Raw genomic sequence first — 12,320 nt, forward strand, 5'->3', positions numbered from 1 at the left:
GAGCTTTGCCCCTATAAAGGTGAATAATCTGCAGAGGTACAGTGAGTGCAGGGTGATATAAAGCAACATGAAAATTTGGCCTGCAAATTCAAATGCACTCTGATTTCTCCTCTCACGTAAATGCACTGGGAGTCACATACTCTCTGTGCCCATTTCAGCATCTGAAAAGTGTAAGTCAGAAGGATCTTGGTGAGGACAGCCTTCCTGGAGCTAGAAGTGGAACTAGCACTAAACCTCCCGACCCGTGTCCTGCTGGGCAAAGCTGGGGCTCATGGCCCCTGCAGTCGCAAGCCTGCCCCGCAGCCAGTCAGCAGCCTGCTGCAGGGTGAGAGAGGGGCCCTCTGCAGTCAGACTGAAGTGCGCTCACTCAGAGAGCCAACACCCACCACGGATGGCAGAAATGGCTGTTTCCCAACAGAATCAGCAAAGCACACATACGTACTGACTACTGTAAAAGCACAGCCTCCTCCAGCAGCAACAGGGCAGCCACGAAACAGTGGAATGCAGCTCACCTGTTATAAAGAGCAGACAAAGATCAGCTGCACCTTATCTGCAAACTGAGAATGAATGAGGAAGGCAGCACAAAGCCTAAATATGACTAATGCCTGCAGGCTCTTACAAGGAGTCTAGGGGATATTATAGAATCATAGAATCATTAAGGTTGGAAAAGACCTCTAAGATCATCGAGTCCAACCGTCAACCCAACACCACCATGTCCACTAAACCATGTCCCTAAGTGCCTCATCTACACGTCTTTTCAATACTTCCAGGGATGGTGACTCAACCACTTCCCAGCTATTCTCATAGCTGGCACAGAAAATCATGCCTCCAAAGTTTGTGCATACAAAGCTCCCCACTCATACACCAAAAAAGTCAGCCTAGACCTTCAACATGTGCAGGGTACGTTCTGGGACCTGATTTGGGGTACACAACACAAACCCACAGACAGTTTCAGTGTCTGAAACTTTGTTCTCAAAGCACAAGAGGTAGTGGCCGGTGTATATGAAAGGAAAGAAAAGCTCATATGCATCAGCTGTGCTTTTTCTTTACCATCATTCAGCTCTGCAGAAACTAGAATCATTCTCCACAGCTTTGTGGACACCAGCAAATGCCATGCTGCAGCGCCCACTATTCCAGTGGGGCCACTTAGTTGCTCGTCCCCCTCCAAGACATCTGAGACACTATGGGAATTCAGGGCTTATTGAGGGGCAGGACTTGGCATAGCATGGCATCCAGATGGTTTGGGTCTGCCTTTGAAAGGTCCATCGAATCCAAAATCCCAGCTGAATACTACGGCTAGTAACATCCAAGAACAGGAGACAAACCAAGCAACCTACACACGGTCCGTATCCTGTACTCAAGTGTGCAAACTACACTTATACATGCAACACCTACGCTATGAAGAACAGTGTGAAAAGAGCTGGTTGTAAAGGCAAGGAAGGAAGAGAGGACCCGCGCTGGAAGGAGTCCAGGGCTTAGGCGGTGTGCAAGGGAGCACGGGCATGTATGGACCTGCAAGAAAAGGCACAGAAGGAGGTCAAAACCAAAAGGGGAAAACAAATTGTTCTTCATTACCATATATTATAAGAAATGTAACATGCCAGGTTTTTATGGTTCTTTTTATGGCCATTAATAACAATGGTGGCTCTGAGAGTTATGCTGCTGCTATGGATAATTAAATCTTATGCTCAGGGCAGAAGCCAGGCCACCCAGGGCAGTCAGGATTCTCCCACGGAACACTAAAAACCTAGTCAAGTGTAGAGTGGGAGCAGGATATGATTTACTTGGCTGGATGTGCTGGCTCCTGACCGGCACCAAAGAGACTCGATAAAACAACATCTCCCCCTTTGGCACCGCCAGTCCTGTACCTGCTGTCCCCAGCAGTGCATCCATGCAGCTAACCTGACAGCAGGGCACACTGCTAATGCCAGGCACGAGGCCACAGGGCAGTGCAGGACAGACTGCAGCCGCATCTTAAGTGGCCGACAGGCAGAGCTGCACACCGCATTCCTGGAGCCCCGGCGAGGCAGCTACAAAAGGCTATTCGCAGCTCAGATATCACCAAAGAGTCAGCCCAGTACCTGCTTTAGCGGTCAGATATTCTGGAAACAGACATGCTCAAGAGGTGCCGATGACTCTTCTGCAGGTTGTCAGCAGTTTTGCTTTTATGAATCACAAGCAAGTAGAACAGTAAATCAACCCCCTCAGTGTATGAAACAACCAGCTTGAGAATTAAGACACAGAAAGTCAAGGAATCCAGAAGCTTGGATTCCCAGAGTGACATTAATTCTCACCACAGACCCACAGGGCACATTTTAGTTTATGGCTTAATACAGAGCATTAATGTTGTTGCAGGAAGCTGAGCCTCTGCATGTTCTGGCTTGTGCATTTTGCTCCCAGTGCTCCCTCTTCATTCTAGCAGCCAGGCTTCCACTCACACAAAGCTGTTTCAGACTAACAGGATCTCACATACACCTGAATTTTCAGTGTTTAGCCCATTGTTCATCCACCTCTCCCCACTCGCCCTCCCCCCCCCCCACCCACCCACTAAAACAAAGCAAATCTCGGAGAGGAGAAAGCCCAGGTGCAGCAGCTTCTGGGCCAGGAGTGGGTGCAGCCCCAGGCTTGCTCTTGTGCACTCCCCCCACCGCACCAGCCTCTGTCCAGACAATGGCATTTTCCACCGCATACCCCAGCTCTGCTGCTGTCAGGTGTGCTTAGGAGCTACCAAATTTGAGCTTTCCTCCAATGGCAGCCAGGGCTGGTGGCACAGCCAGGGCTGTGACTGGCTTGCCCATGCGCACCAGACCAGTTTTCAGCAGGTGCATGGTTTCACACAGATGCAGAGGCTCAGGCACACATGCCTTCCCTACACTCTCCCTACATCAGAACCTCTGAACAGATTCCATTCTGACTTACATGAAAACAGCCTTAGAAAATATCTATTAGCACAGACCAGGTCAGCCTGACAGAGACTTGGCACTTCAGTTCAGGGGTTGATCTCAGCCTGTGTCACTGCGGTTCAGCAATGGGGTGGGGAGGGACTTTGCTGTCCAGCTTTCCAACCAGAGCTGCAGCTACCCAGCGTGCTTGTCCTTTGACAATTTTTCATTAAACTGTGGGTACTTTGCTGCATGCTTTGTGCCGTAAATACCTCTTATTAGCATTTGAGTGTCTTTCCTCCTTAGAAAGCTTGCAAGGCTCCATTAAGGGTAATGAGAGTCACACTCCTGGGAGGCAAGGAGAATATATACCCCAACATCTCCTGGTTACAGTCTACCCTAACCAGTATGTCAGAGCATCATCTGCTAGGGATTTATTACAGAGGCACTTTACAACAGACTCTATTATAAGTTATTAAGGAATGGAGCAGCTTCTACTGTTCTTTCATTAAATATTAATAGAACATTTATAAACCGATCTTTAATTTAAAGTGTTACCTTTAATCAAAGCCCCGGTGATAACAATGCAGCCTTTGGTAAGGCCCCTGTGGTAGTACTTAAACCTTTCACACTGAGATTTTATGTGCCTGTGGGTGCACTCCTGCTCTGGGCATAGCGCACTGAGGAGCTCTGGCCAGTGCAGGCAGGGCACTCTGGGCTGACAGCTGCAGGTCTTGCTCCATGGTGCTGCCTGCTGCAGGCACTGCACGGAGCCAGGCTGCAGCCTGCAGGGCTGCCGAGCTTCCTCTCCAACACCCAGTAATGCCATGGCACGGGTATCCCCACACCAACACCCAGCATGGAGGTGCACGCCTGCTGGCACACAGCCATGCACTGAACAGATGCAGGACGCATGGCCATGGTCTGGTCTTCTGACGCCCCACACAGACTGTCCCAGCCCAGCTGAGTGCTGCTCACCTGTTTTACTGTCCACAGTAAAGCGCTGCTCGCCCTCCAGCACACTGTAGACTACCCGGGCACTGCTCCCGTATGTGGGGTCATCAGCATCAGATGCCATCACCTGCATCACAGAGGTGCCTGCAGCAGGGACAAGGAGGAAAACAAAATGTCAGGGAGGAGGTGAGAAGAGCAATGCAAACCTCAGGGCCAGGGGCTGGCAGAAAAGGAGAGCAGGGGCCAACACTGATCACTTGCACATGCTGATGGAAACAAGAACAGTTGGGTGCAAATGTGGCATTGCCTCCCCTCAAAAGGCTGAGAGCCAGGACTCCAGACACTGCTACAAATGCCTCTTTTGTCCTGCAGAGTGGCAGGAGGGACCGGACCTTGGTCCACCTCGGGGCTGCTGTCTAGTCAGGACCTGCTCTCCAGGAGATAACCGGTCTGAACAGCTGGGAGCTTTTCTCCCAGCAGACTTCTTTCTGGACCATCTTGGAAGGAGCTGGGGACAAGATGTTGTCACCACAGCTGCTCCTTTCATGTCAGCCCCGAGCAACATGGTCACCTCCAGCCCATAGAGGGACCTCCCAGCCAAGGCCTGATCCACACTGTGGCACCACATCTCTGCAGCAGGCAGACCTGCAAAGGGACGACAGCCTTGGGAGAGGAAAGGCTTTTGCTTGCCCAGAGCCAGACACACTACCACGTCCTCATGCTCTACACGTAGTAGGGCAGGAGGACTATAAATTGGATAGAAGTCCATCAAATGTCTGCAATTAAGTTATTGATTTTCAACGTTGCTTCATTAAACGGGGTGCTTCACTGCAACTGTCCCTGTGATAGCTTTAATTTGACATCATGTTCAATTTGACAAAAGCAGGACCCAGGACATGAGAATGGGGCCAGGAGCAAAGGGGCTGAGATCTACAGAGACAACAGAAGGAAGGAAGGAGGGGAAGCCTAATCCTACCTACAGACACCTCTGAGAAAGGAGATGGTGTGACAGAAGACCTGTGAGGACAGGCTACCCAGTTCCACCTCTAGCATCAGACTCAGAGCATCCCTGCTCCGGAGGTCAGCACTGGCACCAGTCACCTTTCTGGTGGGATGAGGTGCAAGACTGAGAGAAGAGCCCTGAGCTGCTCATAGGAAAGATCAAACCAACCAGGAAACCCCCTGCTGCAGGATACTGCAAGGGCCAAGAGCTGACAAGGCTGGCAGAGAAGCTGTTAATTTATAACAGACAAGATCTCCCAGCAATGATTGCAGTTAAAGGTAGGTTTTGCTTCAGAAATGACTCCAGGGCACATGACCAGCCCAAACTGAAGGGGCCAGGAGAAAGCATTTCACAGCTCACACTGCTGCATCCAGCAGCTCTGCTCTGTCTCACGCACCTCTTAGGGCTGCTGTGCCACCAGCTGAGAACCAGAGGTACCACACTCTGGTCCAGAAACTCTTCTATTCTGCAGTGCATCCATCCATATGCTGCAAAGACAATCTCACAGGCTGGTCTTTGCTAGGCACATGTCATGAATAACCCAGAGCCAGGCTTACTACTAGTTGTCAACATCTGAGTCTAGACCCATTACGTTCCCAAACACGAGAGGTACACACAAAATCAGAAGCAGCCTCTGTTCCACACCACAGTGGGCAGAAACAGAGCTGGAACCATCCAGATGGAGAATGAGGAACTCCAGTCCCTGGTGCCTTCCTCTTCCCCTCTTAGACCACAAGCCCACAGCTTGCAGGCAAGCCAGACAGCCAGGGCACTTCTGCACCAGCCCAGCCTGGACTCGGGCAGGAGACGAGACAGCAGAGATAGCAATGCTGCTGCGAGCAGCTGGGATGCACACACTCCCCCCAGTCCAGTTCGCTTCTGATCTCCTGGAAAGGGTGTTCACTGAAGAAAATGAGCAGTTACCATGGTTGCTTTTCATTCTCCCTGGCCATCTTTTCAGAGCTGCAGCTCTGCTGATAACATGAGAATCCCCCTCATCGGTCTTCAGCAATAAGCTAGTTCCAGTCAACTTATTTATGTTTTACTGTCTCCCGTGAAGTTATGGTGCATCCCTGTCAGGCACATCCAGATTACACCACAGCAACACTAGCTCCCTGCCTTGCAAACAACTGCTTAAGAAATACTATGGCTGCATTTCCTTGAAAGGGTCTGTCCTGCCTCCTCCTCCTTCCCCAGCCTGCCATCACACATCTCTTTCACCAGGTATGAGCCAAGGCAGATCGCCCCCACACCAGCACCTGCACTGCCCATACCCTCATGCATGTTCCCTTGGGAAGCTTCTGATCAGAAAGCTGAGAAGGAAGGGATCAGAGAAGGGAAAGTACATGGCACTGGGGTCTCCAAGCACCCCTCTCCCAGTTGCAGTAGAGAAGCCCTGCTAGGGATGCTGGAGGTGCCAAAGCCTGAGAATACAAAAAGCAGCACCTATCCCTGGCAACTGGGCTCCTTCGATGCCCAGCCTGGCAGCAACCAGCTGAGAGTCCATGCCCAGTGTCCACAGCAGCAGCCACTCCTGCATCTGCACCCTGTAGCACCCATCATCACCACAGGCAGAAACGGCTGACCTTGCACAAACATCCCACACTCCAAGAACCACTTGCTCTTGCCTAGGCACCCCAGAGGCAAAGGGTTAGGAGATCCAAAACTCACCCACATGTACACGAGCCCATCAGAGTTATTTACCTGCACTTGCCCTGTATACAGTATAACCTGTGTCAGGACTGCATGCATGCAGACAGAGCAAGTGCCCCAAGGACTATGCCACAACCCTCTATCCCAGCCATCCCAGTGCTGTCACCCCACAGGTGCCAGCCCAGCGATCATTAAAGAGGGGGGCTAGCCACTACAAGTTTGCATCAGGCTCTGTATCTCATTCTGCTTCTCCTCAGATGCGCTCACGCCATTGCATAATTCACCTACTAATCCATCCCTATCAGATAAACAGCTATACTCCTTGTGTTCAGTATTTACCTGAACATTGCAAAACTGCATCAGTGCCAGAGTCCAATGGGAAGGCAGGATCCACGACCATCCAGAGGTGGGTTTTGTTTCTCCATTTTAAGCCATGTCCTGGACAAGCCAGGCAGGTTGCTGCTCTCAGTTTTCCAATGCCAGCACAGAAGTTTCCTGGTCCTAGGGCTGCCTCCAGCTCCTGGGCGCTCCCAAGTGCTGGAGCAACACAGCTGTGCTAGCTGCAGGACAACATATGGTCATTTCAGCCCTGCAGGATATAAGGACCCTGAGAGGAGTGCTTTGTCATGCAAAGCCACATGCCCTGGACTGATGCCAGAGTGCAGCACTCATCTCAGGGAACTGGCTGCTGTGGGGGCAGCTGAGATTTTATAAACAATGCAATTTACAGCTTTCGTCTTGCCCAGCACATGCAGTGGCTAATGCACCCCAGAAACAAGCAGGCAGGACATCAGGGAAGAAACTAAACCAGAGGAGCTTAAAAATTACTGGAGCAGAATTGAGTTTTTTTGCAATCTCAGGAACATTCTGACTTGGTAGAAAGCCAAATCCAACCCAGAAGAGATTCACTGCAGAGCCCTCACACGCCGCAGGACAAGCCCAAGGGAGCCAACCTGGCTGTGGTGGAATCGCTCAAACATACAACTATGGAAACATCCTTTGAGGTGTCTGGCCAGAGAAACCCATTGCACAAGGCACCCTAGCCCCTGGCACCAAGCAGGTAAACGTAGTGTCTTGGGGAGTAAACCAAAGCATTAAATTTAAGGGGGCACAGGTTCCCTGAGGGGCTTAGCACATGCAGACTGGATGTAGAGAGGGTGTAGCAGGTGCTTAGATGTGCAGAGCAGAGGGCTCAGAGGTTGCAGTGACCAAGAGCGCAGTGCTGAAGGGGAAGGGGTGTTCTCAGTAAGGACCAACAGGCAGGCCAAGCCCCAGCTTGCACCTACTTGCTGCCCCATCAGCTTCCAGAGGCACACAAGTGTTTTGAGCACTTTCTATCAAGGGGAAAAAAAAAAAAAAGATCAGACAGAATCAAGTGTTCTGGCTGCATGTTAAAGTATTTTTCTCTGCTTCCAGCATGGAGATTAAACAATTTCTCTTCACAATAATCACTTCTACATTCAGCCAGCTTTGTGCTAGAGTCAGGGCTTGACCCCAAGTTTCTGTCTGTACAGCCAAATCATCTCTAATCTGGACTTGGTGCTACACAGAGAAATAAGGAGAGCAAAATGCACCAAGGAAGGAGTGATGTTCTGATGAAAGGATGCACATTTCCTAGCATGTCCCTCACTCCAGGCTCTGCGTGCTCCCCAAACAGCCCAGAAGTGAGCTCTGGGCTGCAACATCCACTCTGTGCAACCAAGGGAGTTGTGTTGCACGAGGCAGCATGTGCCGGATTTGAGCTCATGCCTGTGTGCAGCAGAGAGTATTAAGCAGACCCCAGGGAGTTCAGGAAGGGAGCCCAAAACACAGCTAATTTTAGCATCTCCTGTTACAAGGTGAAGCTCCTGCAGTTCCCAGGCAGTTGGCTGGGTCCCATCCTACCTTCTTTTGCAGTTCCAGGTCTCTTCCAGGTACTAGACTCTGCTCAACTCAGGCATTTTGGAGTGATCTGCACTGGGGTACGCACGCAGAGGCTGAGCCTCAGGTGCCAGCACAGAGCAGCCTGCAAACTCTTAGTCCACAGTTTCTTTTGACGTGATAGGACAGCAGTGGGGCTGCAACAGGGTTTGCAGCTCAGGCCCCATCCTGCAGAAAGACTGCTCCTTGGCTAGCCCACATGCATACGTGACAGCTGGCTGTCCTGAGCTGGCAGTGGGCACAGGGGGAGTTAGCAAAAACGCTCCCAGGCAGCACCACCAGCCCCTGCCTTCCTCTGCCCAGGTGGACCCAGTGCATTGCCTCCAGCAGCTGCTGCCAGCCCTGGGGCAGGACAAGGCCCTGCTCCCTCTGGGGGGCTGAGCAGAGAGAGCCCTCTGCCCCACTGCAGCTCCAGCTATCTTCCCTGCCAGCCTCACAGAGCACCAGGTCAAACCTGCTTCCTCTGCACCCCGGCAGCAGCATTCGATGGCTCTGTGCCCTGCTGTCTGCAAAACAGTCCTCGGCAGCTGCGCTATTTCTTCTGATACCCCAGCAGCCCCAGACCAGATGAGGTTTCTAGAAATAAATCATTTGAAGCCTGCTCTTGCAGCTGGTCCTGCCATGCCAAGGGAGCCCACATAAAACTGTTGGATCAGCTTCCATTTTGGATGTGCTTCCTCCAAGTGCAGGAGCTCAGTGCCACCTCAGGTGTGTGCTCTGTGCGTAGAAAACACTGACTTCTCCAGGGGCATAGCACATGCTCAGCCTGGCTCCATGGGCTGGGGTTAGCTCCAAGCACCACCTCTGCCCCTTAGAAATCTCAGACTCCGGCCTTACCTTCCTGACCATCCCACATCTGCCATTTTTGATCCATCAGATAGCAACAGCAACCCCTTTTCCTTTCTCTTTGCAGAGGTTTACAGTGAGTCTGGATGAGTTCATGGAAGACAGACACTGAAGTTGACTAAACCCACGGAACTATCCACAGCTGAAGAAATCCTGAAGCTGAAACTGCTTGCTGGCTGGGAAAGTATTAAGAGGAGCATCACACATACGGTGTGTGCTGTTCCTCCTCTGTAAACATCCACTTTCGCCACTGTCAAGACAAGATCCTTGAACAAAGAGGCCTTTAGTCCAACCTGACTTAGTCTTACAGTCTCAAGCAGCATGTATGCTGTCACTACCAAAACGCACTGCCCTGGCCCCAGCGCAGAGCGAGGGGCAGGTGTGTTGCAAAGCACTCCCAGCTACTCTGTGAGAGTTTGTGCAGTTCTCTCATTTGTTATTCCCTCTTAGACACTAGGAAATCAAATTACTTTCCCTCCCAATTAGTACTCCTTCATTATCCAAATAATGTCCTTTGATCTGTTCCTGCTCTCACAGAGCAGACCTGACCATATTTGTTTTATTCCTCTTTATGCCCCAAGAAGGCACCCACCTCTGGGATCTTGGACTATCCTTTTGGCAGGGAATGGGGAGCTGCGGCTGATAGCTGCCATAAATGAGAAGAAAAACCGCCCACTTGGGCAGCCCCAGGCATAAACCCCAGCAAGGTCTGGGAAGGCAGGAGCATGAGAGGAGGAGAAGTGAAGTCATCCTTCACTTTTCAAGCTGGGCCACAGAGCAAAGGCTATTGGAGCAGCAGAGACAGGGAATGAACCGCTCCCTACAAACAAGCTCCAAGCTGGAGAGTAGCCCTGCCCTCTGGGGTAGCCCCATCCCAGCCCCTTCCCCAGCGGAGAGCACAGCTGAACCAGTAACACTGGTGATCCAGGAGAACATCTGCACCCAAATGGAGACCAGGCATGTAATCTGGGAAAATATCTGCACCCAAATGGAGCCGAGACCAGGCATGTGATCCGGGAAAACATCTGCACCCAAATGGAGCCGGACCAGGCATGTCCGCCAGCAGGTCCCCAGGCTTTGACCTTGATCTTGATGTATTAATAGCCAATCCAAGCTCTCCCCAAGCTGCCCAGCCTTCCTACTCCTGCTTGGCCAGTACAGACAATCACCTCCATCCACATTCAGGAAGGGAGCAAGGCATGGTCCCCATTCGGTCTCATGAAAATACCCCTGAGGTCTAGGGGAGATTATCTGTCCAGCTCAGAGACTGCAAACATCACTACCAATAACAACCACAAAAAAAGCCATGATCACAGCTGCACCAGGCCTTGATGCCACAAAAGGAGCACTCCCACACAAACAGGGCCTGGCAGGGTATTTACCAGAAGAAAGTCCTGAACTTTACCTCCCTGGCCCAGGCAGCATCCCACGTCCTGCATCCTCAGCCCTTCCCAAGCAGCTAGAGCTGAGCTTCACACACCAGGCCCATCACAAGCCCCAGCTCCCTCTGTGTCCACACCAGGGCCACAGTGGAGGAGCAAGGCAGCTCAGAGGGTTGAGGAGAAAGCTACTTCTCAGGTTTGCTTGTTTGTGCTTTCCCAGGATGTATCCATCCTGTCCTTTGTGCTACCTGTTCCTGGGCAAAGCACTGGTAAGCCGAGGGAGAATCGCGAGGGAGCTGGGGACTTGCAGCAGCAGCACGTGGGTACCCTCCAGCTCTGCGTTCATACTGCAGGGGACCATGCAGCAGCGCCACTTGAAGACGCTGTGTGAAGCTCTCCCTGCCCTGTTAGCTGGGCCATCTCCAGGGCTAGGCTGCTACAGAGGAGCCCTTACGCTCCCTGGGATGGCCAGGCTACAGAAAGCTCCAAGATTGTCACAGGCAGACAGACATCAGCCTGGTAAGCAGAACAGGCTCTTGGCTCCAGTTCCCCTCTCTGAGCACGCAGCTTGGAAGCACAGCCCACGCCATTCACAGCACTTCTCTTTACTTTTAACTTCTGCGTATTTTAATTTGCAGGAATCGCCTCCTTTCATGTTGTGAAACCGTGTTTCTTTCTCCCTCTGATCTTCAATTTCGCATAGAAACTGTCTCCTTTGATATGTCTTGTTCACATCACACTGATCAGGCAGCTCCATAATTGTTAGTGATTTTCAAAGAACTGGGATCCTTGTCTAATACTCAGAGTTGAGAATTCCTTCCTTTTTAAATGTTGTTCAAGTAAAATAGATTAATTTAATCTCCTTCTTCCCTTTGGGAACAGGATGCCTCCTGCTTTGCTGCCCAAATGCTGTCTTTCATTTCTCCAGGAGCACGTGGCTGTAGATCAAGCGGTCACTCTCTGAATCCTGGGAAAGGATTTGGGCAGGTAAATGGAAGAGGAAGGAGAGCTTGGAATGCCTCAGGCGAGCTTGTTCTCCATCCGTCAACAGAAATCCAGGCAGCAGCAGGTCCTCTGGTGTGGGCAATTCCTGCACATCTGTACCTGCTGGAGGCCATGCGCCAGTCTCACAGTACGCTGCACATTAACCATGGAGAGCCAGAGCTCTGTCCCAAGGCAGCACAGACCTGAGCGCCATCCCCTGCACTCCGCTTCCAGGATGCATCTTCAGCCAGACCTTCCTGCACAAGCGCAGCAGGACCTTGCGGTTCGCCTGACCTGCTGAGCCCTTCATGCAGCTCAGCCCTGCTCCCCCAGCCCTGGCCCCCCCAGGTGCTCTCCCTCCCAGAGCTCTGGCACTGGCACCGTCACTCTCCCTCTTGCTGACAGCGTTGGGGACCTGCCTTATCTTTGATGTCAGTCAGGCTTTTGCAGACTGCCTCTACCTTGATGCAGTCTTCGGAGAACAGTGCTTTATAGTTCCCTGCCCACAGCGCATGCTGGCACGCGCAGTCTGCTACGCACTGTGGCTAGTCAATGGGGGATAACAGATAGCCTGATGTGGATGGGGAACGGTGTGACATTCTGGGCAGTGCCGCAAGCCAGCCACTCTCCCTGGACTCCGGCTGTGCTCAGCAGCATGGGAACCCACCACCGGGCCAGCACAGGGAGCAAGGGCAG

The 12,320-nt window shown here is 51.8% G+C and overlaps 1 protein-coding gene across 1 annotated transcript in view; it reads right to left on the bottom strand.

Annotated features, from left to right (window-relative positions):
• Positions 1-12,320, bottom strand: part of CDH22 (cadherin 22) — a 91,820-nt gene that overhangs the window by 38,412 nt on the left and 41,088 nt on the right. Inside the window, exon 5 of the mRNA XM_075167022.1 lies at positions 3,861-3,980. Coding sequence (XP_075023123.1) covers positions 3,861-3,980 — 120 coding nt within the window. The remainder of the gene's footprint in view (positions 1-3,860; positions 3,981-12,320) is intronic.

Source organism: Calonectris borealis, chromosome 17, assembly GCF_964195595.1.
Source record: "Calonectris borealis chromosome 17, bCalBor7.hap1.2, whole genome shotgun sequence".
Lineage (NCBI taxonomy): Eukaryota > Metazoa > Chordata > Aves > Procellariiformes > Procellariidae > Calonectris > Calonectris borealis.